We start from the raw sequence: 26,524 nt of genomic DNA, 5'->3' as shown, positions 1-26,524 counted from the left end.
GCAACCGTGTGCAATGTACACGGTTGCAGCGTGGTGGTGCAGACTTTTTAGGGGTTAAAGCAGGCCATGTCCTTATCACCTGTAAAATGTCCTCTGAAAAGCGATCCACCACTCTTCAGAGTACTAAAGTCCTTCAGTGCAACAAGCCCTTAAGTAAAGAACTGTTGTAATTTTCTTTTTATCAGCGCTGTCATTAGGAAGGTTTCCCTTCACTTCTTGTCCTGTAGACTCAGCAGGAAGTGAAATGATAGCTTTCTCTACTGACCTCTGAAAAGCAATTCACTGTGCAAGGCTTTTCAAAGGGGCAACAAGAGCTGCTATTCTCCTTCACCTCATTTATGTGTACAGAATAGATATACAATATATATGTCATTTTTCCCAACAAGCATGCATTTTCCAGGCGTACTCACAATATCATTAGGCAGCACAAAATGTAAGGCCTCATTCACACAGGGTGTGCTCTGCCTGTGCGAGGGCCGTGTTTACCCACACAGGGGATGCACACATGTTCGTTCCGTGCATCTCTGTGCAGACGGTCCCACTGATATCAATTGGGATGCAGCAGCTGCATAGACAGCCTCTGCTTCCATTTTGACATCTGTGTGGGTGCGGGTCCTCGAATGCAGACCGTGTGGAGTTCAGGGACCTATATAAGTAGGGTAAGGTAAGTGAGCGCAAACAGACAGGACAAGCAGCTGACATACAGGGTAATCCTCAGTACCTAAACATAAATATAAAAAGGGGGTATGTAGCGCTACAAAATTACAAATAAAATGTCATCATATATCCTCACAGAAGTACATATTGTCCATAAAGTGTATCCGGAGGGCAGACGGATAAGATCCTATGGTGTCCCCAATCCAATCTGACAGAACGAAAAATGTATATAGTGCGGTTATGCGCTTACCACAATTACATACAATATGGGCATTGTATGTAAATCAGCAACAGGACATCACGGTCTGGTCAGCAGCATGAGCAGCATCTGGTCATGTAAGGACATTAAGGCCAGTGGGTCCAACGTTGTCCAGGCATCCAGTGGCTCCTTATTCCAGATCACCACCTTACAAAGCTCATTAGAAACGAGCCAGGAGGCAAGAAGGTATCAATGGTGAAGTACGTTTATTCAGAGTAAAAAACCAAACAAAAGGAAGGAACTCACATCAGCATAGAAAGGTACATCCAGGTGTCATTCTTAGGTTCCCTGGTGGCTAGTAGTTCCACCAACATAAAAGACTTGCATCCAGGTTTAATTGAAAGTCCCTGGTGGCTAGTGACAGAAAGGGACCATATATAAATATATATCCCACAGATCCCAGGGTTAAGATGACCATCCAGATCCAATCAAAGAATTCCCTGGTGGTTAGTGGTTCCCTGGTGGTATAGGCGTCAATAGGGTGGATCCCCTAACAGGGGATGCACACATGTTCGTTCCGTGCATCTCTGTGCAGACGGTCCCACTGATATCAATTGGGATGCAGCAGCTGCATAGACAGCCTCTGCTTCCATTTTGACATCTGTGTGGGTGCGGGTCCTCGAATGCAGACCGTGTGGAGTTCAGGGACCTGCATGCACCCGCATCCACATGACTGTTCTGTGCATCCATAGGTAAACACGGCCCTTGCATGGACATATGCTGTAGTATGCCCCTTATAAATGAGGGCTCGAGCCAATCCGAGTGGCTCTGTGCCTTGTGATCGTTGTAAACCAATCAAAGCTATTCCAGTAGTAAACACCGGCTGGGTTCATTCATTTATTACAAAAATAATTTTCTTTAATTTCCGCAAAAAAAAATGACTGTTAGAAATGAACCAAAAATAGGTTTTTCGTAAATCAGACCCTGGAGTAATACACAATCGCACACTGCAGCCCACAGTAGTATGACTGGTTTTGTGTTGAGAGAATCCCCTTGTGTAACCCTTCATGGTAAATGATCCAGGCAGAGCCAATATGTCTTAGTGCACTCCAGTTCAGATCTGGCCGACTCCCCATTTATATCTTCCACTTTCTCTGTGGTCACTCTGGCTTTGAATTGATCACTGAAGCCTTATGTAACCACCTCAATACCAGCGTGCAAAACATGGGATCCCCATGAGGTGTCTGATTTCACAAAAGGGGTCATTTTTGTTTGATAACAATATCGTAAAGGGAAGTTTAAAAAATAAATGTTCTTGTTTCCTTTTTTGAGTTGAAAATATAAAAGTAGTTATAAATGCCTCAAAATCTCTATCTGTATAAAAAAAAATGATCTAAAAATAATCTGGGTCCTGTGTTGCATGACCTATAATTGTCAGTCACACTATCACAGCACTTAGTGTTACTAAACCCCGGAGCCTGCATTCACTATACCTGGTCTCCCACAGTACACAGAACATGGAAATGCAATCATTTCAGTAAATAGAAACAGCAAAATACTTTTTTTCATCAGCAGTATATAGCAGTCTTGTGACTTCTGTTAGTGTCCAGCCGAGCACTGGCTAAGCTTATAGGAGGTGTTTCCATTCTTCTCTGACTATCCTATGAGGCTGTATGACCCCTGACCCTCTGGACATTGCCTATTAGCCCTGTACCGATCACATGCACCCTCCCCCCAAAAAACTAGGAATACACACCAAACTGAACATGTGCAGAGTGTCTCCTAGGGGCTCTGTACTTTCAGCAGATGGATTGGGGACAGTAAAAGAAAGGGAGGATCAGAGAAGACAGGATCAAACCGCCTTTTTACATAATGTGGAGGTTTAACCCCTTAGGTTCCACAGTGAGTATAACCAGCATGCTTTACTGCAAACACAGACTGATTTTACAGTTGTGGGTTTAGTAACACTTTTTAAAACTGCAAAATAACTTGGTAATGGAGGGGGTGTTACATGCCAGTATTGACTTGGTTAATTGAGTGCAATATATTGATATATATTTTCATCATGTAGCTTCTGATAAAGGAAGAGGGGATAGAAAGCATAAAAAAGGATGGACTTCAAGAGGTGGGGGCTTGGGCCGGAGAGGGGCAGCTGAACAGCTGAGAGGGACTCCCCACACTTCTCACCTACCACTTCCCTCCATTCCCCTTCATGGCCCAACACCATACCCTATGCGTCTTTCCTACCTCACTCTCCTTCTCTCCCCCACTCTTCTCCCCATCTCCTTTTTTCTTATCTCATGCCCCTCTTCCCCTCTCTTTTCCTCTGCTTCCCTTCCCCTACTTCCATTTGATGGGGCTGCCATAGTTCTGAGGTCAACGGCACTTGGTAGAGCCAGTTGCCTGAAGCCAGTGATCTTTCTAGCTGTCTGGGGGGGTTGCATTCTTCTCATTGACCACCAATGTAAGGGGCAATTTTTCACTGGTAGGGGTTCCCCGAGACCGTAAAGTTATTTCAAGGGTTGCCGCTGGGATAAAAGGGTTGAGAAAGGTTGGTCTAGACCAGTTTTTCTCAACCTTTTCAACACAGAGGAAGCCTTGAAATAACTTTCCGGTCTCAGGGAACCTCTGCTAAAAGTGACTATATCTACAACTCATGATACATTAGTGTGATGGTCGGGGGGAAGAATGCTCCTTACACTTAGGGTCATGGGGAAGAATTACCCTCTTCCAGAAAGCTAAAAGGACCAATGGTGTCAGTGGGAAGTTATCTAAGAGGCAGAAATTGTTTAAGGAACCTCTAGAGCAGTGGTTCTCAACCTTTCTAATGCCGCGACCCCTTAATACACTTCCTCATGTTGTGGTGACCCCCAACCATAAAATTATTTTCGTTGCTACTTCATAACTGTAATTTTGCAGTGGGAGGACTAGTGCCACATCATTGGTGTCAGTGGAAGGAGTAGTGCCCCATCACTGATGTCAGTGGGATGAATAGTGCCCCATCGTTGGTGTCAGTGGGAGGAATAGTGCCCCATCGTTGGTGTCAGTGGGAGGAATAGTGCCCCATCGTTGGTGTCAGTGGGAGGAATAGTGCCCCATCGTTGGTGTCAGTGGGGGGAATAGTGCCCCATCGTTGGTGTCAGTGGGGGGAATAGTGCCCCATCGTTGGTGTCAGTGGGGGGAATAGTGCCCCATCATTGGTGTCAGTGGGGGGAATAGTGCCCCATCGTTGGTGTCAGTGGGGGGAATAGTGCCCCATCGTTGGTGTCAGTGGGGGGAATAGTGCCCCATCGTTGGTGACAGTGGGGGTAATAGTGCCCCATCGTTGGTGTCAGTGGGGGGAATAGTGCCCCATCGTTGGTGTCAGTGGGGGGAATAGTGCCACATCGTTGGTGTCAGTGGGGGGAATAGTGCCCCATCGTTGGTGTCAGTGGGAGGAATAGTGCCCCATCGTTGGTGTCAGTGGGGGGAATAGTGCCCCATCGTTGGTGTCAGTGGGGGGAATAGTGCCCCATCGTTGGTGACAGTGGGGGGAATAGTGCCCCATCGTTGGTGTCAGTGGGGGGAATATTGCCCCATCGTTGGTGTCAGTGGGGGGAATAGTGCCCCATCGTTTGTGTCAGTGGGGGGAATAGTGCCCCATCGTTGGTGTCAGTGGGGGGAATAGTGCCCCATCGTTGCTGTCAGTGGGGGGAATAGTGCCCCATCGTTGGTGTCAGTGGGGGGAATAGTGCCCCATCGTTGGTGTCAGTGGGGGGAATAGTGCCACATCGTTGGTGTCAGTGGGGGGAATAGTGCCCCATCGTTGGTGTCAGTGGGGGGAATAGTGCCCCAACGTTGGTGTCAGTGGGGGGAATAGTGCCCCAACATTGGTGTCAGTGGGGGGGATAGTGCCCCAACATTGGTTCAGTGGGGGGAATAGTGCCCCAACATTGGTGTCAGTGGGGGGAATAGTGCCCCAACATTGGTGTCAGTGGGGGGAATAGTGCCCCAACATTGGTGTCAGTGGGGGGAATAGTGCCCCATCATTGGTGTCAGTGGGGGAATAGTGCCCCATCATTGGTGTCAGTGGGGGGAATAGTGCCCCATCATTGGTGTCAGTGGGAGGAATAGTGCCCCATCATTGGTGTCAGTGGGAGGAATAGTGCCCCATCATTGGTGTCAGTGGGAGGAATAGTGCCCCATCATTGGTGTCAGTGGGAGGAATAGTGCCCCATCATTGGTGTCAGTGGGAGGAATAGTGCCCCATCATTGGTGTCAGTGGGAGGAATAGTGCCCCATCATTGGTGTCAGTGGGAGGAATAGTGCCCCATCATTGGTGTCAGTGGGAGGAATAGTGCCCCATCATTGGTGTCAGTGGGAGGAATAGTGCCCCATCATTGGTGTCAGTGGGAGGAATAGTGCCCCATCATTGGTGTCAGTGGGAGGAATAGTGCCCCATCATTGGTGTCAGTGGGAGGAATAGTGCCCCATCATTGGTGTCAGTGGGAGGAATAGTGCCCCATCATTGGTGTCAGTGGGAGGAATAGTGCCCCATCATTGGTGTCAGTGGGGGGAATAGTGCCCCATCATTGGTGTCAGTGGGGGGAATAGTGCCCCATCATTGGTGTCAGTGGGGGGAATAGTGCCCCATCATTGGTGTCAGTGGGGGGAATAGTGCCCCATCATTGGTGTCAGTGGGAGGAATAGTGCCCCATCATTGGTGTCAGTGGGAGGAATAGTGCCCCATCATTGGTGTCAGTGGGGGGAATAGTGCCCCATCATTGGTGTCAGTGGGGGGAATATTGCCCCATCATTGGTGTCAGTGGGGGGAATATTGCCCCATCATTGGTGTCAGTGGGGGGAATAGTGCCCCATCATTGGTGTCAGTGGGGGGAATAGTGCCCCATCATTGGTGTCAGTGGGGGGAATAGTGCCCCATCATTGGTGTCAGTGGGGGGAATAGTGCCCCATCATTGGTGTCAGTGGGAGGAATAGTGCCCCATCATTGGTGTCAGTGGGAGGAATAGTGCCCCATCATTGGTGTCAGTGGGAGGAATAGTGCCCCATCATTGATTTCAGTGTGGTGGAGGGGGAAATAGTGCCCCATCTTTGGGGTCGGGGGGGGAATAGTGCCCCATCGTTGGTGTCGGTGGGGGGAGGAATAGTGCCCCATTCTTGGTGTCAGTGGGGGGAGGAATAGTGCCCCATCGTTGGTGTCTGTGGGGGGGAGGAATAGTGCCCCATCGTTGGTGTCAGTGGGGGGGAGGAATAGTGCCCCATCGTTGGTGTCAGTGGGGGGGAGGAATAGTGCCCCATCGTTGGTGTCAGTGGGAGGGAGGAATAGTGCCCCATCATTGGTGTCAGTGCGGGGGGGGGAGGAAATAGTGCCCCATCATTGGTGTCAGTGGGAGAAATGGTGCCCCATTGTTGGTATTAGTCACACAAATGATGGGGCACTATTCCTCCCACTGACACCAATGATACTTACCTTGCTGACCCCTGCTCCATCCTGGGCTCGCTCTCTCACTTACCTGTCAGCTGTCTTCCTTCTCTGGCCGCTCTCCTCTTCACTTACTCCGGCAGTTCCCTCGATCTTCTTAGATCTACGCGCGCTGCCGCTCGGCTCCTCCTCTCCAAGCTCCACCTCCTCGCCGGTGATTGGCCGCCTGTGTGCCTCTCCTGAGCTACAGTTCCGGTGGCCAATCAGCGGCGAGGAGGCGGAGTTGTTGAGGGATCCCGGAGGTGTGGCCAGGTGACAGGGCAGCGTGTCATCCCGCCCACACATCGACTGAGTCAGAGGAGCGGTGTCTCGGTTCCTAAGACCATCGGAAATATGTGTTTTCCGATGGTCTTAGGCGACCCCTGGGAAATGGTCGTTCGACCCCCAAAGGGGTCCCGACCCCCAGGTTGAGAACCGCTGCTCTAGAGGAACCCTGGTAGAGAAATCCAGGTCTAGACCCTTCTATCATTAGTCCCCCACTGCATGGGGACTGTGGCTCATTGCACTATACCCTGTATCCTGTAATCGTCCCCTACACACCAGGGCCTTGGTTATGTACTCATAGCTCATTACTGGTATATAGCCTGTCACCTCATGTACGCAACTCCTACGCATTGTTCTGATTAATGACCAGATGTTTGGTTTGGTATTTTTGGATAAATTCTCTTTCCCCGCTCTCTCCTTCACATCTATTGCTGTAATGTTGGCTTTGGCCCCCCCAGGGCCCTTTCTTTCTTTTTTTTAACTGTTATTTCAATAAAATATGGAACTAAAAAAGAATGGACGTTTCTTTAATTTTGATTTTAATTAAAAAGTTAAATAGATACTCCTTGTCTTGTTTATAGCAAAACGGCAATCTCCAACATCCTTGTACAAAGGTGGACACGACAACCACGTTGAAATTCTCTTCACCATAAACAGGTACACTATGAATATTAAGACCTTTCCAAATCTAATCAGACAAACTTGCATTTTACAATGCTGGTAGATTTGCACATAACCTGCTCTGAAACTCCCCCTGACTCTCCACATATTTATCCAAAAACTGGTGAACCCAACATAACAAAGGTAAAGTAATGACCTCGTGCATAAATGAACATAGTAAGGAGTCCTTATTCTATTCTTTTGATATGAAAAAATGCAGTTTGTCTGGTCCGCTATCAGTGCCAACGTCACACACAAGAATGTGTATATAGTGCATTTCCTCATATTTTATATATATCATTCTATCTATGATACACACATTTTATATGCCTACACTAATGTGACTCATTCAAGTGAATAGGGCCAGGCCACAACTGCATGCAGTGTACATGATTGCAGCAGGGTGGTGCAGTCTTTTTAGGGTTTAAATAAGGCCATGAGGAGACAACCTAATGTCTCCTCATTGCCTGGCAAATGTCCTCTGAAAAGCAACCCATCACATCTCTTTTCAGAGTGCTAAAAGGGTAGAATGAGCCCTTAAGTAAGGAACTGCTGTAACTTTTGTTATTGCCTGTGTCTCATGAGGGAGATTTCCCTTCACTTCCTGTCCTGTAGACTCAGCAGGATGTGAGAGGATATCTTTCCAATGTGAGGGAAATCCCCTTTTAGACAGTTGTCAGCGGAACAAGTGTCTCCATTGGAACATTTTCTCTGAATTCCTGTTCTGGTGACAACGTGAAATGTCATGGCACATGTGGTGCTGTTCCCAGCTTTGTGTGTTATGCCGATATGCGGGGAAAATGCATTTCCCTAGAAGTGATAGCAATGCTCCGGTGTGAATGGCTCCTTCTAGTTGGATCTTCAGAGCTGAATAGCTGGACTGAATGCTGGGGAATTGGTAGAGCTTTGACCTGCTGTGATCTCCTTCCCGGTACATTTCCCTGATGTTCCATAGAAGTACGGAGCCCACACTTCATGCTGCCCCAGCCTACCTATGGTCAGATAGCGATTCCTCTAAGGCCTTGTTTACACATGTTGTCTTCTGAAAAGCAATCCACAGGAGATCTCTTTATAAAAGCATTTGAGAGGTGGCTCGTAGGAGTTATGTCACCTCCACACCATATGTGTTAACTATTAAAAACCTGGAGCACCATGCCTCAACCCCCTGCAGAAGGACTTGTTCACACTAGTGGTTGAGGGGCAGTAAAACCTCCCGAATGAGCTGCATTTTTCTTGGCCCCCAACCCCTCCCCCTGTAGCTGCAGAGGCAGTGTCCAAGGGTGTAGTCATGGCGTGGCGGCAATGTTTGGCTTAGTGGCTGCAGCAGGAATCTCCCACCTGTTGCTTTGGATGGGCCTAGTGCCTGCTGAATGTGACCCATTCAAGTCCACCACCAGCATTCGGCCACCTTGTCCAGGTACAAGGCAGTGTGCTCCATGTCTGAAGGCTTCACTTCCCACCAATGTCCTGCGTTGGGGGGGGGGGGGGGCGCACACAGAGAATGCCCCATGACATTGGAGACGTCCTCCCCCATATCCCTGTACTCCTCTCCTCCTCCTCTCATATAGGACTCGTCACACGTGTGTGCAGAAACTCTCACATACATTCACCAACGTTTATCTGCGTTTTATTCCTCTCCTATTGCATTTTGTTGCGTTTTTTCCTGTGGTTATTCCTTGTGTCATCATTTCCTTTGTGGGGGATGGAGAGGAGAGATAGAGGAGCGTTCTATTTCATGGTGGTATTTTGGGATGTTTTCAGCCATGGCCCTTATTAGTGTCCGAGCTCTAGTTTGATATATACAGTGAAGGAAATAAGTATTTGATCCCCTGCTGACTTTGAATGAATGTCTAACAAATGATGCACTGATTTGCATGTTCACGAGGGAAATACGTATTTGATCCCCTATCATTCAGCAGGATTTCTGGCTACCAAGTGTCTTTCATACAGGTAACAAGCTGAGATTAGAAGCAGTCTCTTAAAGGGAGTGCTGCTAATCTCATTTTGTTATTTGTATAAAAGACACCTGTCCATGGGAGCAATTAATCAAATTCCAAACTCTCCACCATGGCAAAGACCAAAGTGCTGTCCCGGGATGTCATGGACGAGATTGTAGACCTACACAAGGCTGGACTGGGCTACCAAACTATCGCCAAGCAGCTTGGTGAGAAGGTGACAACAGTTGGTGCAATCATTCGCAAATGGAAGAAACGCAAAACAACTGTCAGTCTCCCTAGATCTTGTGCACCGTGCAAGATCTCACCTCGTGGAGTGTCAATGATCATGAGAACAGTGAGGAATCGCCCCAGAACTACACGTGAGGATCTTGTCAATGATCTCCAGGCAGCTGGGACCACAGTCACCAAGAAAACAATTGGTAGCACACTACGCAACAAGGATTGAAATCCTGCAGTGCCCGCAAGGTCCCTCTGCTCAAGAAAGCACATGTCCAGGACCGTCTGAAGTTTTCCACTGAACATCTGAATGATGCAGAGGAGGACTGGTTGAAAGTGCTGTGGTCAGATGAGACCAAAATCAAGCTGTTTGGCATCAACTCAACTCGCCGTGTTTGGAGGAGGAGGAATGCTGCCTATGACCCCAAGAACACCATCCCAACTGTCAAACATGGTGGTGAAAACGTGATTGGCCACCAAGTACTAAGTCATGTTTTGTGAAGGAGATCAAATACTTATTTCCCTCACGAACATGCAAATCAGTGCATCATTTGTTAGACATGCATTTCTTTTGAAATTTTTGTTGCTATTCTGTCTCTGTGTTACAATACACCTACCATTTGATTTTTAGACTGATCATTTCTTTGTGAGTGGGCAAACATTCAAAACCAGCATGGAATCAAATACTTATATCCTTCACTGTAGGTCCCCCAAAAGTCCTACAAGGCCCTTTAGGTCTGATTTGACTGGAACCCCTCAAAATGGTGTGGGGTCCCTCCCTGCCAAATGTCATACCAGACCCTTTAGGTCTGGTCTTACTGCAACCCCCCCCCCCCCCCCCCCCATCAAAACAACACAAACCAGACCTTTTAGGTCTGAAGGGAGTGGCCCCCCAAAAATATGCATGTGTACCCCTCCCACCAAAAGCCATACTGGGCTCCTTAGGCCTGGCCTGACTGGAACCCCCAAAAATGAATGGGGGCTCCCCAAAAGCCATACCACGCCCTTTAGGTCTTCTCTGGCTGAAAATCCAAAAATATGCATGGGGTCCCCCAAAAGCTATGCCAGGCCCTTTAGGTCTGCTCTGACTAGAATTCCCAAAATATGTGTGCGGTCCCCACTAAAAGCCACACCAGGCCCTATAGATGTGACAAATGTGTGTATAGTCCCCCCAAAAAAGCCAAAGCAGGTTCTTTAAGACTTGTCTGACTGGAAATTCAAAAACATCCATAGATCCTCTATATCGGACCCCATTAAACAAAATGCGGGGGTTCCCCCCAGAAGCCATACCAGGCCCTTCAGATCTGGTAAGGCTTTTAAGGGGAACCCCACTGAAAAATTTAGCGTAGGGTCCCCTCCAGAAGCCCTACCAGACCCTTCATCCGAGCACACTGCCTGGCAGGCCAGGAAAGGGGGGGTGGGCATGCAGCCCCCCCTCCTGAATCTTACCGAGCCACATGCCCTCAACATGGGGGGTCCCTGGCAGGGGTGACCGCAGGCACAGTAGCCGTCCCCCATGTTGATGAGGACAAGGGCCTCTTCCTCACAACCCTGGCCCAGTGGTTGTGGGGTTCGGGGGGGGGGGGGGGTGACTTATCAGAATGTGGAAGCTCCCTGAACAGTAAGAGGGCCCCAGATCCCGCCCCCTCCGTGGAAGAGTATGGGGTACATAGTACACCTGGTTACTCCTTCACAACCATCCAATCCAGCAATAGAGAAGAAAGACACCACACTGGGAAAACGTCCTTTATTAGGAGGAAAACCCAGACACAGGAAGAATCCAGTCATTTCATGGGGGACTGAGGGGGACCGATCCCGGCTCGGTGTTTCCGACCACGCCACCACATCACAACTGACCGACCAACCGCTGTGTGTCCATTTGGTTGGAGGAGACCGAACGTCCACACAGCTAGGCGGAGCTACAATGGTGCCTCTCCCCTTTGTAAGCGTTTCCAGTGGGGCATAGATGCATGAAGTTTGTTATGGGGAATGTATGGAGTGCTCTATGTGGTATAGGGGAGTGTTAGGTATAGGATAGTGTATGGGGGACGCATGGAGTATGCTATGCAAAGTGTATGGTGGACGCATGGAGTATGTTATGCAGAGTGTATGGTGGACGCATAAAGTGTGTTGTAGAAGACACATGGAGTACACAATGGGGTATAGAAGGGTGTTTGGGGACACATGGAGTGTGTTATGGAGAGAGTGTGGGGGATGCATAGAGTATGTTATGGAGTGTAGGAAAGTATATGGGGGACGCATGGAGTATAACAGAGTGTATGGGGACGCATGAAGTGTGGTATGGGGTATAGGAGAGTGTATGGGTGACTCATGGAGTGAGTTATGGAGAGTGTATACGGGACTGTATGAGGGACAGATGGAGTGCGCTATGGGGTACAGGAGAGTGTATTGGGGACGCATGGAGTATAAGAGTGTATCGGGACGCATGAAGTGTATTTTGGGGTAAAGGAGAGTGTATAGGGGACGCATGGAGTGCGCTATGGGGTATAGGAGAATGTATGGGGACGCATGGAGTGCGCTATGGGGTATAGGAGAATGTATGGGGATGCATGGAGTGTGCTACAGGGCATAGGAGAGTATATGGGGGATGCATGACGTGTGCTATGGGGTATAGAAGAGTTTATGGAGGACACCTAGATTGTGCTATGGAGTATAGGAGAGTGTATGGGGGACACATGGAGTGTGCTATTGGGTATAAGAGAGTGTACGGGGGATGCATGGAGTGCGTTACGGAATATAGGAGAGTGTATGGGGGATGCATGGAGTGTCTTATGGAGACTGTATGGTGGATGCATAGAGTGTGTAATGGAGGTCGCATGGAGTGCGCTATGGGGTATTGGAGAGTGCATGGGGGACGCATGCAGTGCGTTCCTGGTTATGGAGAGTTTATGGGGAACACAGAGTGTGTTATGGCAAGTGTATGTGGGATGCATGGAGTATGTTAGGGGGTGTAGGGATGTGTATGGGGGATGCATGTAGTGTGTTATGGAGTGTGTCATTGGGTATAGCAGAGTGTATAGGGACGCATGGAGGGTGTTATGGGGTATTGGAGAGTGTATGGGGGACGCATGGAATGTGCTATGGGAGACACATGGAGTGTTTTATGGGGTTTTAGAGAGTGTAAGGGGGACACATGGAGTGTGTTATGGGGTATAGGAGAGTGTATGGGAAGCATGGAGCGTTTTTATGGGGTAGAGTGTATGGGGGATGCATGGAGTGTTTTATGGAGAGTGTATGGGGGAGGCATGGAATGTGTTATGGAGTTATAGGTGAGTGTACGGAGACAACAATGAGACAACCCCCAAAACAGGAATGGTTTTACAAGTGGAGGCCACTGAAATTGTTATCCCTTACTCATCTTTTCTGTTTTTTACTAGTTTCGCATTTGGCTAGGGTCAGTGTCACTACTGGTAGCATGAGGCGATACCTGGACCCTATGGAGATTGCACAGGTAGTCCAACTCCTCCAGGATGGCACATCAATACATGTCATTGCCAGAAGGTTTGCTGTGTCTCCCAGCACTCTCTCAAGAGCATGGAGGAGATTCCAGGAGACAGGCAGTTACTCTAGGAGAGCTGGACAGGGCCATATAAGGTCCTTAAGCCATCAGCAGGATCGGTATCTGCTCCTTTGTGCAAGGAGGAACAGGATGAGCACTGCCAGAGCCCTACAAAATGATCTCCAGCAGGCCACTGGTGTGAATGTCTCTGACCAATTAGAACAGACTTCATGAGGGTAGCCTGAAAGCCCGATATCCTCTAGTGGGCCCTGTGCTCACTGCCCGGTACCATAGCGCTCAACTGGTATTTTACATTGAACACCAGAATTGTCAGGTCTGCTACTGGTACCCTGTGCTTTTTTTGAGAGCAGGTTCACCCTGAGCACGTGACAGACATGGAAGGGTCTGGAGAAGCCATGGAGAACATTATGCTGCTTGTAACATCATTCAGCATGACCGTTTTGGTGGTGGGTCAATGATGGTCTGGGGAGGCATATCCATGGAGGGACGCACAGACCTCTACAGGCTAGACAATGGCACCCTGACTACCATTAGGTATTGGGATGAAATCCTTGGACCCATTGTCAGACCCTTCGCTGGTGCAGTGGGTCCTGGATTTCTCCTGGTGCACAACAATTCCCAGCCTCATGTGGCAAGAGTATGCAGGCAGTTCCTGGAGGATGAAAGAAATGATACCATTGAATGGCCCCCACACTCCCGTGACCTAAATCCAATAGAACACCTCTGGGATATCATGTTTCAGTCCATCCTACACCACCAGGTTGCACCTCAGACTGTCCAGGAGCTCAGTGATGCCCTGGTCCAGATCTGGGAGGAAATACCCCAGGACACCATCTGTTGTCTCATTAGGAGCATGCACAAACGTTGTCAGGCATGCATACAAGCATGTGGGGGCCATACAAACTACTGAGCATCATTTTGAGTTGCTGCAATGAAATTATAGCAAAATGGACTAGCCTGCTGCCTAATTTTTTTCACTTTGAATTTCAGGGTGTCTTTGAATTCAGTCCTCTGTAGGTTGATAATTTTCATTTCCATGAAATGATGGGGCACCCTTACATTCCTAACACATTACCCAGCCCATATCAGTATAGATATCCAGCATATTTTTCCACATTGAGATCTGATGTGTTTTCAATGTCTTCCTTTATATTTTTTAATCAGTCTACATACAGTCCGGTCCATAAATATTGGGACATCTACACAATTCTAACATTTTTGGCTCTATACAACACCACAATGGATTTGAAATGAAATGAACAAGATGTGCTTTAACTGCAGACTGTCAGCTTTAATTTGAGGGTATTTACATACAAATCAGGTGAATGGTGTAGGAATTGCAACAGTTTGCATATGTGCCTCCCACTTGTTAAGGGACCAAAAGTAATGGGACAATTGGCTTCTCAGCTGTTCCATGGCTAGGTGTGTGTTATTCCATCATTATCCCAATTACAATGAGCAGATAAAAGGTCCAGAGTTCATTTCAAGTGTGCTATTTGCATTTGGAATCTGTTGCTGTCAACTCTCAAGATGAGATCCAAAGGGCTGTCACTATCAGTGAAGCAAGCCATCATTAGGCTGAAAAAACAAAACAAACCCATCAGAGAGATAGCAAAAACATTAGGCGTGGCCAAAACAACTGTTTGGAACATTCTTAAAAAGAAGGAACGCACCGGTGAGCTCAGCAACACCAAAAAGACCCGGAAGACCACGGAAAACAACTGTGGTGGATGACCGAAGAATTCTTTCCCTGGTGAAGAAAACACCCTTCACAACAGTTGGCCAGATCAAGAACACTCTCCAGGAGGTAGGTGTATGTGTGTCAAAGTCAACAATCAAGAGAAGACTTCACCAGAGTGAATACAGAGGGTTCACCACAAGATGTAAACCATTGGTGAGCCTCAAAAACAGGAAGGCCAGATTAGAGTTTGCCAAACGACATCTAAAAAAGCCTTCACAGTTCTGGAACAACATCCTATGGACAGTTGAGACCGAGATCAACTTGTACCAGAGTGATGGGAAGAGAACAGTATGGAGAAGGAAAGGAACTGCTCATGATCCTAAGCATACCACCTCATCAGTGAAGCATGGTGGTGGTAGTGTCATGGCGTGGGCATGTATGGCTGCCAATGGAACTGGTTCTCTTGTATTTATTGATGATGTGACTGCTGACAAAAGCAGCAGGATGAATTCTGAAGTGTTTCGGGAATATTATCTGCTCATATTCAGCCAAATGCTTCAGAACTCATTGGACGCCGCTTCACAGTGCAGATGGACAATGACCCAAAGCATACTGCAAAAGCAACCAAAGAGTTTTTTAAGGGAAAGAATGTTATGCAATGGCCAAGTCAATCACCTGACCTGAATCCGATTGAGCATGCATTTCACTTGCTGAAGACAAAACTGAAGGGAAAATGCCCCAAGAACAAGCAGGAACTGAAGACAGTTGCAGTAGAGGCCTGGCAGAGCATCACCAGGGATGAAACCCAGCGTCTGGTGATGTCTATGCGTTCCAGACTTCAGGCTGTAATTGACTGCAAAGGATTTGTAACCAAGTATTAAAAAGTGAAAGTTTGATTTATGATTATTATTCTGTCCCATTACTTTTGGTCACTTAACAAGTGGGAGGCAAATATGCAAACTGTTGTAATTCCTACACCGTTCACCTGATTTGGGTGTAAATACCCTCAAATTAAAGCTGACAGTCTGCAGTTAAAGCACATCTTGTTAGTTTCATTTCAAATCCATTGTGGTGGAGTATAGAGCCAAAAATGTTAGAATTGTGTCGATGTGCCAATATTTATGGACCTGACTGTATATAGCACATTCAAATCAGTCCCTGCCCTCAAGGAGCTTACAATTTAAGGGCCCTAACACACACACACAATTTAGAAAGGATCCAATTAACCTACCAGTATGTCTTTGGAGTGTGGGAGGAAATCCGGAGTACCCACGCAGACAAAAGGGAGAACATGCAAACTCTTACCTTTTAGACAGAACTCACTCTGAGATTACACTGTCCAGGGTTAGCATCCAATTCTTGATCTGAGAGAATGGCTAGGACACAACACAATCCTTGTGACTGTTCTCAAAATCATCTAAACCTTGGTAAATCTGCCTGCAGATCAGAACTGCTTTTTAAAAAGGTAAGAAGTAGAAAACAGATAACTATACAGTCCATGTATTTATCGGACGTGTCAGGAATTTACTCATGCACACTTATAAGGTTACTGAAAGGTCCACTTTAATAAAATCCCCAGACATCTTATTTTATTTATATAACTGTAGGTGGTGTCAGTTTTAGGAAGTTCAAATATTCTGTGGATGAGAGCAATTAAGTGCAAGCATTCGATTTGGCAAAGATATCAAATGCTACAAAAAATGTAATAGAAATAAAATAAACACTTTATTAAAATATATACAGCTTACAGTAAAAATATGTAAAGTTTTCCTAGGGTTCTATTTTGCTCAGTCGGTTCAAAAAAGTGCAAATGGCATCATGCATTTGGTAAGAAATGGCTTAAGATTTATCACAAGGTTTCCAGAAGAAAGCATAGACAATCCCGATCTAATTAAGTCATGTTATTCTGCAGTACTGCAACCCAAAGAAAAGCACTTTCATTTGCCATCTGATATGCAGCAATGAAAAACTTGCGCATTAGTTATGTGCTGTGAAATTTTAAAACAAACTGGAACAAGTAGCCAACTGTAACAAGTCTTGTATCCAAAAGGGAGGATTTAAACAGCAGTCCAGCAGCAGCAATGGGGCGTCCACACAGAAGGATAAAGCTCAAATTCATGATCAGCACTTTAACAGTTCAGTTTTGCCAGAAACCGGTTCAGGAACAGCTTCCCCTTTCATGAATTCATCCTGCAAATATAACATCATTGTTATTATCAAGTTCTGTCATATATCAGTGCTTGAAAGATCAAAACAAAAACAAATAGATACATTTCAATGTCTCTCCACAATTCCAAGTCTGAAATATTTCAGAAAAAAAAAAAACACCAAGATGCAGGCTGCAGTTTGCAACCTTTTACTGCACTGTAAAACTATGGATTTCAATGGTCTCCCAGGCAATTTGCTGGCCAGATTGTCTTTTGTGTGGCTGCTGGAACGGAGCAAGCTAGGCAGAGGCTGCAGGTCCATGATTTCTGGATGAGGGAGCCAAGTCTAGGGACTTCAGAGAAAATCTAAGTCACATTAGGTTGAGGTGAGCAAAAAGACCTTACATGCTAATCACGGACAACAGCCAGACCACCCTTGATGTTATCACAAAAACTAAACTTAAGTCCCCGATCACACCAGGTGCGACTTGGCGTGTGACTTGGCATGCGACTTGCAAATCGCACCCTATTGTACGCATGTACAGTGGTCATACCGATGCGATTTGCAAATTGAAATCGCATCGAATGAATATCAGTGTCTTAACACGTGCGATTTGCTGCAGCGCGATTTCTAAAGTAGTTCTTCATTACTATTTCTGCAGTTTTGTTGCGATTTCACATACATAGAACAGAAATCGCACTGCGAATTGAAAGAAATTATTGAAAATCTTCACGAGTAGCAATAAGCACATAAATCGCAGTGGTGTGACCTGTGATTAAAGCAAGTTACATTTTATTGTAAAATACATCATCCTGAAGTGAAAAAAAAAACATTTGATCTTTGCAAGTTATTATTGTGTAGACAGGGTCACACCAGTGTAAAGAACCCCCTCCCTTCAAATATAGAAGGACCTACCTCAAAGTGCACAACTACTCCATCAGGTTTGTTTAGATGTAAACCTAAACTTCGATCAATAAATCACCCTGGCATTTTACTTGCCTTCCTGTATTTTTTGTGTGGCCAACCTCGGTCTACTAAGGAAGCCCAAGCCCCTTTTCATTATAAAATTACCTAAAGCTGCAGTCCTGTAATGCTGCAGCTCCTTCTCCTCTTGTTCCAGTTTGGGTCCTTCTGAAAGCAGAGTTCCACGCAAAAGTGGAAGCTACGCTTCTCTGCCTCCTCCCACCTCCGCTGCCACATTTGGCACCTTTTGGGAGGGAGCGGGTACCTGGTTTTGACAAGTACCTGCGCCCATCTCCGGCTCAGTTTGCTGCAGCAAACTGAGCCAGGAGTTTGTCCCTCCTGCAGCCCTCAGAAAATCAACAGGTCCCAGAGGACTGCGACCCATTCACAAAGTGCAGTGCATTTTGCCCATGTGCAGTAGGAGAACAGCGGTGAAGCTGTAAGGCTTCGCTGTTGGTTTCCCTTAGTCAAGATGGTTGCGCCAGCTCCTGACAGCCGATTGAAGAATCGGCTCGGGGTGAGAACACCACTGGATGCCTGGACAGGTAAGTGCCCTAATATTAAAAGCGCTTGGCTTTTAATCTCTATGCTCATACCTCTGCCATGACTTCCATCGGATTGCCAGACAGAGAAGCATGATTCGTCACTACAGAGAACATGTCTCCACTGCTCTAGAGTCCAATGGCAGTGTACTTTACACCACTGCATCCGACACTTTGCACTTCACTTGGTGATGTAAGGCTTGGATGCAGCTGCTCGGCCATGGAAACCCATTCCATGAAGCTCTCTATGCACTGTTGCACTAATCTGAAGGCCACACGAAGTTTGGAGGTCTTTAGCTATTGACTCTGCAGACAGTTGGCAACTTCTGCGCACTGTGCATTTCAGCATGTGCTGACCCCATTCTGTCATTTTATGTGGCCTACCACTTCGTGGCTGAGTTGCTGATGTTCCCAGTTTTTTCCACTTTGTTATAATACCACTAACAGTTGACCGTGGAATATTTTCTAACAAGGAAATTTCACAAATGGACTTATTACACAGGTGGCAACCTATCACATACCATTCCTGAATTCACTGAGCTCCTGAGAGCGACCCATTCTTTCACGAATGTGTGCAGAAGCAGTCTGCATGCCTAGGTGCTGGATTTTATACACCTGTGGCTATGGAGGTGATTGGAACAATGATTTGGAGGGATGTCCCAATACTATTGGCAATATAGTGTCACTTTTTATGCCCCAAAACACAGATCTCTAGCTATTTTGTCACTCTTCATACCCTGTTCATGAGTAAATGAAAGCCCATAAAAAGATGTACCTCCAAGATTGAGCATATTCACATGCTGTGACCAGACTGCTACTAACGGTTATTCTCGCAGTGATTGGGCTGACAGCTCAACCCATTGACCCAACCTTACAGAAATAGATTCTGTCAGAGAACAGCATTCCACATTTTCACAGATATAATACAGCTATTATTCAGCATTAGCATCCCTTACTGAGCTGATATTTCTGTGTAAAAAAAAGCTAGAAAAACTCTGACCCAATGAGTGGAGTGTGTGACCCACCTTATCATAGATGACTCGGACAAGTAATGAACAGCTAGGACATGTTGCAACTTCTTCTCCATTTTCCAAATCTTCCTGAAAATAAAAATGTGAACAACCCAAGAGTTAGAACCGTCACCGGACGCTAAAATCTACCAGAAAAAAAACAGGGTTAATATGTGTCAGGCTGTAAATTATTTTGTTTGGCTAGAGCAGTGCAAAATGTAAAAAATTAAACAAATAGTTTTACAGAACGCAGCAACATCTGTACATGTAGGACACTCAATGTTAGAGATGATTTATTCTTCCAAAGCAAATACACCTTTGCAAACCGGTAGTATTCCATTGTTTCTCCTCTCCCTCAGTTTCTCTCTCTCGGCTAGTGTGACCCCAATGCTGACAGAGAGGGGCAAACAAGAATGCTGTGCTGGTGCCCAGTGTCCTTATCAACTTATGACATCGTTGGTTGTTATGTCACCAGCAGCTAGAAAGTTGTAACGGTGTACAATGAAAATCTGTGGCAGTCTTGATCCACCTGCTGGCTTGTATACAGTTTTTAGGCATTTTGCCAAGGCACCCGTGAAGAAACTAGAAGGCACCCTGGTTAAAAAAGGCTGGGCTAGACAAATCTGGGTCACCACTAACAGATTAAATTTTTCTTGGTTCTGTTTTTCAAAATCATTATGCAGCACAAGAGTACCTAAATGAGTCTATAGTCCGTGATTCTTTAATATTTCCATTTCTGTGTACTACTGATACTCGTGCAGATAGGCAGGGCTGGTGCTTCCACTAGGCAAACTAGGCGGCCGCTAGGGCACACTGCCACCTAGGGATGCCTGGGCGCAGCACAGGCCGGCACTCTGTGTCACCACGTCATGAATGAATCTTCATCTGATAGGAGGGGCAGCAGAGGGGAGGAAGAAAGGACAGGAAGATGCCGGATGTCTGGAGCCAGTGTAGCAGCCGAGCTTAGGCTCCTTCCAGTGTTCCTCTCAGACTCAGTCCCATACTGCAAGTCGGCTGCTGATCGCTGTGGAGGTCCAGCCTCTCTCTTCCTATTCATCAGCAGAGGTGGAGCTGCGCCTACGGAAGAAGGTAATGTCTGACTCTGATGTCTTGTGTCTGTGCAAGTATGACCCAGCTGGCCGGACATCCATCACATGTGCAGTGTGACAGTGAGCGATGACATCTTCACAATTCCACAACCTGCTCTTCTAGTGCCTGCTGATCTGTGTCAGTGTTGGTGTTGTATCGGATCTGTAACTCTGTGGGGATCGCTCAGTTCAGCTGCCTGCTGTCACAGCGTTTTATCTCCCCCCATTGCCTGGGGAACTCCAGCCTAGGATCTGTCAGAGTGTGGATCCATCATCCTCCACTCACTGCAACTGTCACCCTGCCACTGCCAGCCACAGATACAGTCCATCTGTGACACTGATTTTATCTTAAATATTGATGCTTGTGGTATCTCATGGCACTTATTTTTGCAAATTAAAAGAAATTTAGCAGTTTCATGTTGTGTTGATTTAAAATTTTCTGTTTTTTAAAAAATATATTTATTTTTTGATGGGGGGAGGGGGCGTAAGTAGCTGGTCTTGCCTAGGGTGCAAAATAGTCTAGCACCAGCCCTGCACACAGGTGATTAGGTGCATATGGTGTATTCTTAAAGCTAGTGGGGGGTGGACTTTTGGGTTCGAAGAAGATCCCCCGCTAGCTGTCAAAGCCGATGCTTTCACAACATGTTACATCCTGAATATATAGATGAACCTATCCTTTAACAGCTAGAATCATAGGTACACATTATCAGCTGTGAGCAGGAAGTCTGCACAAATGAATGACAGGCAGCCACATCTGCATGTAACAGCACATGGAGCGATTACCAGTGGTAGGGAACTTGCTTTAAAGCAGAAGTAAACCATTGATACAAAACAATAAGGCCCCAGGAGCTTTCAGCCATAATGTGTTAGTATACAGTATGTATGCAGAAATTATTTTAAAAATATTGCTCTCAGTCTCCTCCAAATTCCTTTTTTTTTACTTGCTATGATCTGACTTTCTGTTAGAGGGAGTCTACATTCAATCTTCATAGTCCAGCTGTATAAAGGAATGAGCCACCCCTGTTCACTCCTGAGATGGGCTAACAATTATGACATTTGTAGGATGTATAGAGAAGTGCGCATGACTGAAACTAACTTGCTTGTATATAAAAAAAAAAAAAAAAACACAGAAATGAGGGGGAAAAGGAGAGGTTCGGGAGCTCACAAAAGGACTTTACAAGAAGGCAGATAAACCCATTAAAGTGTTACTAAACCCACAACAGTAACATCAGTCTGTATATGGAGTAAAGCATGCTTGTTATACTCACTGTGGAACCTAAGGGGTTAATCCTCTGCATTGTGTAAAAAGTATGTTTGATCCTGTCTTCTCTGATCCTCCCCTTCTTCCCGGGCTCCCCTCTTATCTCCTGATTAGACATATGTGCAGTCACTCTGCACATGCTCAGTTTGGTGTGTATTGCTAGAGGTTTTTTTTTCTTGGGAGAGTGCATGTGATCAGCACAGGTCCAAATAGCACTGTCCAGACAGAGGTCAGGGGTTCTGCATCCTCCTAGAGCAAAATAAAAACTCCTCCTACAAGCTTTAACCAGTGCTTGGCTGGACACTGATAGAAGTCACAAGACTGCTCCAACTACTGATGAGATAAGGTATTGAGCAGTTTATTTACTAAAATAATTGCATTTCCATGTTGTATGTACTGTGTGAGACCAGATATAGTGAATGCAGGCTCCTGGGTTTAGTAACACTTTAATAAACAATTTCATTAAAAATAGATTACAAGGCTAATAAGTAGTAAATGTGTATGTATTATTTTACGCTAAATAAGGGAATCGTTTAGTGTCACTTTAAAGCGTTAGCTCAAGTTTATATTTAAAGTGGTTGTAAACCCTTACTTATACCCAGTGAAGTGACTGGTCTCAGGTGATACACTGAGATGAAACACATCCTACTACATATGTTGTACCTTTCTATCTACAGCCATCTTACCCCTCCATCTATTTAGTGCTGGTTCACATATATGCAGATTGGATGCGATTTGAAGCGCATCCAATATGCATGTCATGTGAAATAACATTGCTTCCTATGGTGCCTATTCACATATGTCCAGTGCACTGACAGTGCTGATTGAAAAAGAGTGCTGTTCGATCCAGGTGTGGATTACAGGCTATTGACTTATTTGGGAACCATTTCTACACTGCACATGTGTGAAAAGGATAAAATCCCCACCTAAACCTGATCTGAACTGCTGAACAACTACTGTGTTAATCAGCTGTGAAACCTGAGCTTCAATCTGCACCGCACATGTGGGAATCAGCTCTCAAGGTGCAGAATTTGCACAGGATCACTCAGCTCTGAAAAGCATTGAATTGAATCAAGTTAAAGTTAAATCAATGAGGAAAGCTCTGAGGGCTGATTGGAGGAATCGGGCACACCCCCCTTCATTGACAGCTGAGGCTCTCAATCTTCTGGAGGTCCCTTACGTCACCATTTTTCCCTTGGTATCAGGAATACTTGTCAGAAGTAAAAAAATGCTTACAGCAGAGGAACTAGGTAGCAGACAGAAAGGACACTTAGTGCTCTGGATTGAGACAAGTACAAAATATAAAGCGATATGCTTTGTTCATATTTCATGTCTGAGATTTACAACCACTTTAGCCACGTGCCTACCTGCCCAGGCCAATTGTCAGCTTTCAGCGCTCTTGCACTTTGAATGACAATTGCGTGGTCATGCAACACTGTACCCAAATGAGGTTTTTATAATTTGTTTTCACACAAATAGAGCTTTCTTTCGGTGTTATTAAATCACCATTGGGTTTTTTAATTTTTGCACTATAGACAAAAAAAAAAAAAGAGCAAAAAATGAACAAAAAAAAAGGTTTTCTGATGATGATGAGGCTGCACTGATGAGGTGGCACTGATGGACACTTTTGGGGCTGCACTGATAATCGTGCAGATGTCCTCTGTGACACTTGCTGGTTATCGGCAGCACTTTCCTCACACTGTGACAGCATGAGGAAAATGCTACCGATAACTGGCAACTATTTACTTTGTGATCAGCTGTCATTGGACACAGCTGATCATGTGGTAAAAGGCCGCTATGATTAGCCTTTTACCTTATCATGTGATCAGCTGTGTCTGTAGGATACAGCGATCACAGACAGCGCCGGGTGTGTGCCGCTGGGCGCGATTTCTTTGAGGATGTCAAATGAAGTCCTCCCAGAATTTGACAACCGCGCTGTAGCTGTCATTCAGCTATAGCCCGGTTGTCAAGTAGTTAAGCCCGCAGTGTATTCAAGGGGCCCCGATAGTTTATAAATTGTGGTGCAATGTGGACAAATTGAGTTTCCTTTAACCGCCTCCCACCCGCCATATAAGGAAATGACGGGTGCAAGGAGGTTCTCTTGTTCTGGGAGGACGTCATATGATGTCCTCCCACGCGTGCGCGGCTCCAGGGGCGCGCAGCACGTTGATCAGTGGTGCACTGTGTCCCTCGGACACAGCAGATCACCGATCAATGGAAAAATCCGAAGATGTCGGCTCAGTCATGTGATCAGCTGTGTCCAATCACAGCTGATCGCATGTAAATAAGGAAATGCCGGTTATCAGCATTTCTCTCCTCATGAGCTGTCACGCTGACAGCTTGAGAGGAGAGCCAGTAATCAGCATTACTCAGAGGGGACATGTACACTGATCATCAGGGCACTGATGATCAGTGTAGCCCCAGCAGTGCCAACTTTCAGGGTCCATCAATGCCAGCTGTCAGTGCTCATCAATGCCACCTGCCAATGCCCATCAGTGCCACATATCAGTGCCACCTATCAATGCCAGTCAGTGCCACCTATCAGTGCTGACAGTCAGTGCCGCCTATCAGTACCAGTCAGTGCTGCCTTTCAGTGCCCATCAGTGATGCCGGTCAATGCCCAGTGCCACCTACCAGTGCCTCCTCATCAGTGCAGCCTATCAGTGCCCATCACTGCAGCCTCATTAGCGCACATCAGTGAAGGAGAAAAATCACTTATTTACAAAATTTATAACAAAAACGAAGAAAAAACATTTTTTTCAAAATTTTCAGTTGTTTTTGGTTTGTTTAGCAAAAAATAAAAAACCCAGAGGTGATTAAATACCACAAAAAAAGAGCTCTGTCTCAAAAAAAATTATAAAAATTTTGTATGAGTACAGTGTTGCATGACCGCACAATTGTCATTCTAAGTGTGACAGCACTGAAAGCTGAAAATTGGCCTGGGCAGCAAGGGGATATAAATGCCCTGTAGGCAAGTGGCTTCTGTAAAGCCTGGCCAAAACAGCAGCATTCTGAGTGACTGGCACCACACTACCTATAAGCTAGGCTGGATGGTATGTTGAGCGTGTCCCCATCATCACAGGAAGGATCTGCTGTATTGCTCAGCCACAAATCCGCAGGACAAGGAGGGAGAGGGCTCTGCACATGTGTGGATTTGTGGACGGCGGGGAGGAGCAATACAGAACCTCTAAGCTTCTTAGAGCCCATTCACAACTGGAAATGCATGACATGCTTGTGGTGCCATTGTTAATGGCACAAAATGCAGGAAGCAAGCATGCATTTTGCTGCATGCTAACACGAACAAATGCGGCAAAAATGTGCAACCCGAAATGCTGCATGAGCTACTTTTCCGCAAGTAAACAGCCCATTGAAATCAATAGGCTGCCCTATGCATGGCACGTAAACAAACCCCTGCGTCTCAAATCGCTAGATGTGAATATGGCCTTCATTTGATTGTGCGGGCGCACTCAATGTACCATATCTCCCAGCCAGATGTTACTCATCACCCAGAATACTACTTTATAGGCCAGGCTTCGCCACACTTGGGTCATCTGTCTACTATTTGAGGCCATAGGCTGAACAGCAAAAGTCATTACAAACGTGAACTAACCTCGACTGCCCCCAGTGCTATGTAAGGCTTGTATAAGAAGTCACAGACCACGCCCCGGGTGTCAGCTGTCACAGCCCACTGATGCTCTGAGTCATGTGACACGTGAGCGCTCTCTCATCTGTGATCATCATACCTTAGTGATGGCGAACTTGTCCCCGCACGGACAGGGGTAATAATACGTCTCCGTATCCTCGTCATACTCGAAGTCCTCGATCTCCACCTCATCATGGTACACCGCCATCCCGACACCCGGAGCGAGCCCTACACCTCCAGCGCTACCGAACACGCTACAGCACCCGGCTCCGCCTCTCCAGCTGTACGTCAATGCCTCGCCTACCGTCACATGCGTCATTACGCTGAGACACATGGGCTAGAAGTAGCCATGTTTGACTCTGGCATTAGGAAATGACTGAAGCTGGAACTTTTCTTTATGACCAAAATCCTACTCTTTAACCACTTGCCCTCCAGAGGATTTACCCCCACCTTCCTGACCAGGCCATTTTTTGCATTACGGCGCTGCGTTACTTTAACTGACAATTGCACAGTCATGCAACGCAGCAGCCAAATCAAATTTGCATCCTTTTTCCCCACGAATTGAGCTTTCAGTGGTATTTAATCACCTGTGCAGTTTTTATTTTTTTGCACTAAAAAAAAAGTCAACAGTTTTGAGAAAAAAAACAATATTTTTTACTTTTTGCTATTCAACATGCCCAGTGAAAAAAATTTAAAAAATCAAATTTTCTTATAAATTTAGGCCAAAATGTATTCTGCTACATGTCTTTGCTAAAAACAAAAATCCCAATACCTGTAAATTAATTGGTTTACGTGAAAATTATAGTGTTTACAAATGGCGGTATATATACTGAGCTTTTTTATTTATTTTTACTAGTAATGGTGGCAATCAGCGACTTATAGCAGGACTGCGCTGGGCATTCTGGCACTGGGGGGAACTTACTTGGTGCCACTGACATCCCCAGTGACACCAATACAGTGATCAGTGCTAACAAAAAGCACTGACAGTGTATTAATGGCACTGGGCAGGAAGGAGTTAATATGTGAGGCAATCAAAGGGTTAACAGTGTGTTGTGTGCTGTTTTACTAGGGGCTGTGTGTTAGTGCTTCACTGTAAGCACACTGCTTTGCATGACTGTGCTCTGCACAGCTATGCAAAGCAGTGTGCAGGAGCTGACAGGGGAGAAAACTGTTTTGTTTACTAATCACTGGCCAGGACCCGGTGATTGACA

At 46.1% G+C, this 26,524-nt stretch overlaps 1 protein-coding gene across 1 annotated transcript; it reads right to left on the bottom strand.

Moving 5' to 3' along the window:
- Positions 1-16,361: 16,361 nt before the first annotated feature.
- Positions 16,362-25,607, bottom strand: LOC149459339 (diphthamide biosynthesis protein 3-like). The gene is made up of 3 exons (XM_089681231.1): positions 25,414-25,607; positions 19,337-19,411; positions 16,362-16,848 (listed from the first exon to the last, which is right to left on the bottom strand). Exons 1-3 carry the CDS (start codon positions 25,519-25,521, stop codon positions 16,780-16,782), a joined length of 252 nt encoding a protein of 83 aa, XP_089537357.1. The 5' UTR covers positions 25,522-25,607; the 3' UTR covers positions 16,362-16,779.
- Positions 25,608-26,524: the final 917 nt, after the last annotated feature.

The sequence above is a fragment of the Staurois parvus genome, unplaced genomic scaffold (genome assembly GCF_062004578.1).
Source record: "Staurois parvus isolate SC_StPar_1 unplaced genomic scaffold, SC_StPar_1.0 ptg000262l, whole genome shotgun sequence".
In the NCBI taxonomy this organism is placed as follows: domain Eukaryota; kingdom Metazoa; phylum Chordata; class Amphibia; order Anura; family Ranidae; genus Staurois; species Staurois parvus.
Note: the sequence above shows the minus strand (reverse complement) of the source record. Positions and strands in the feature narration are given on the sequence as shown.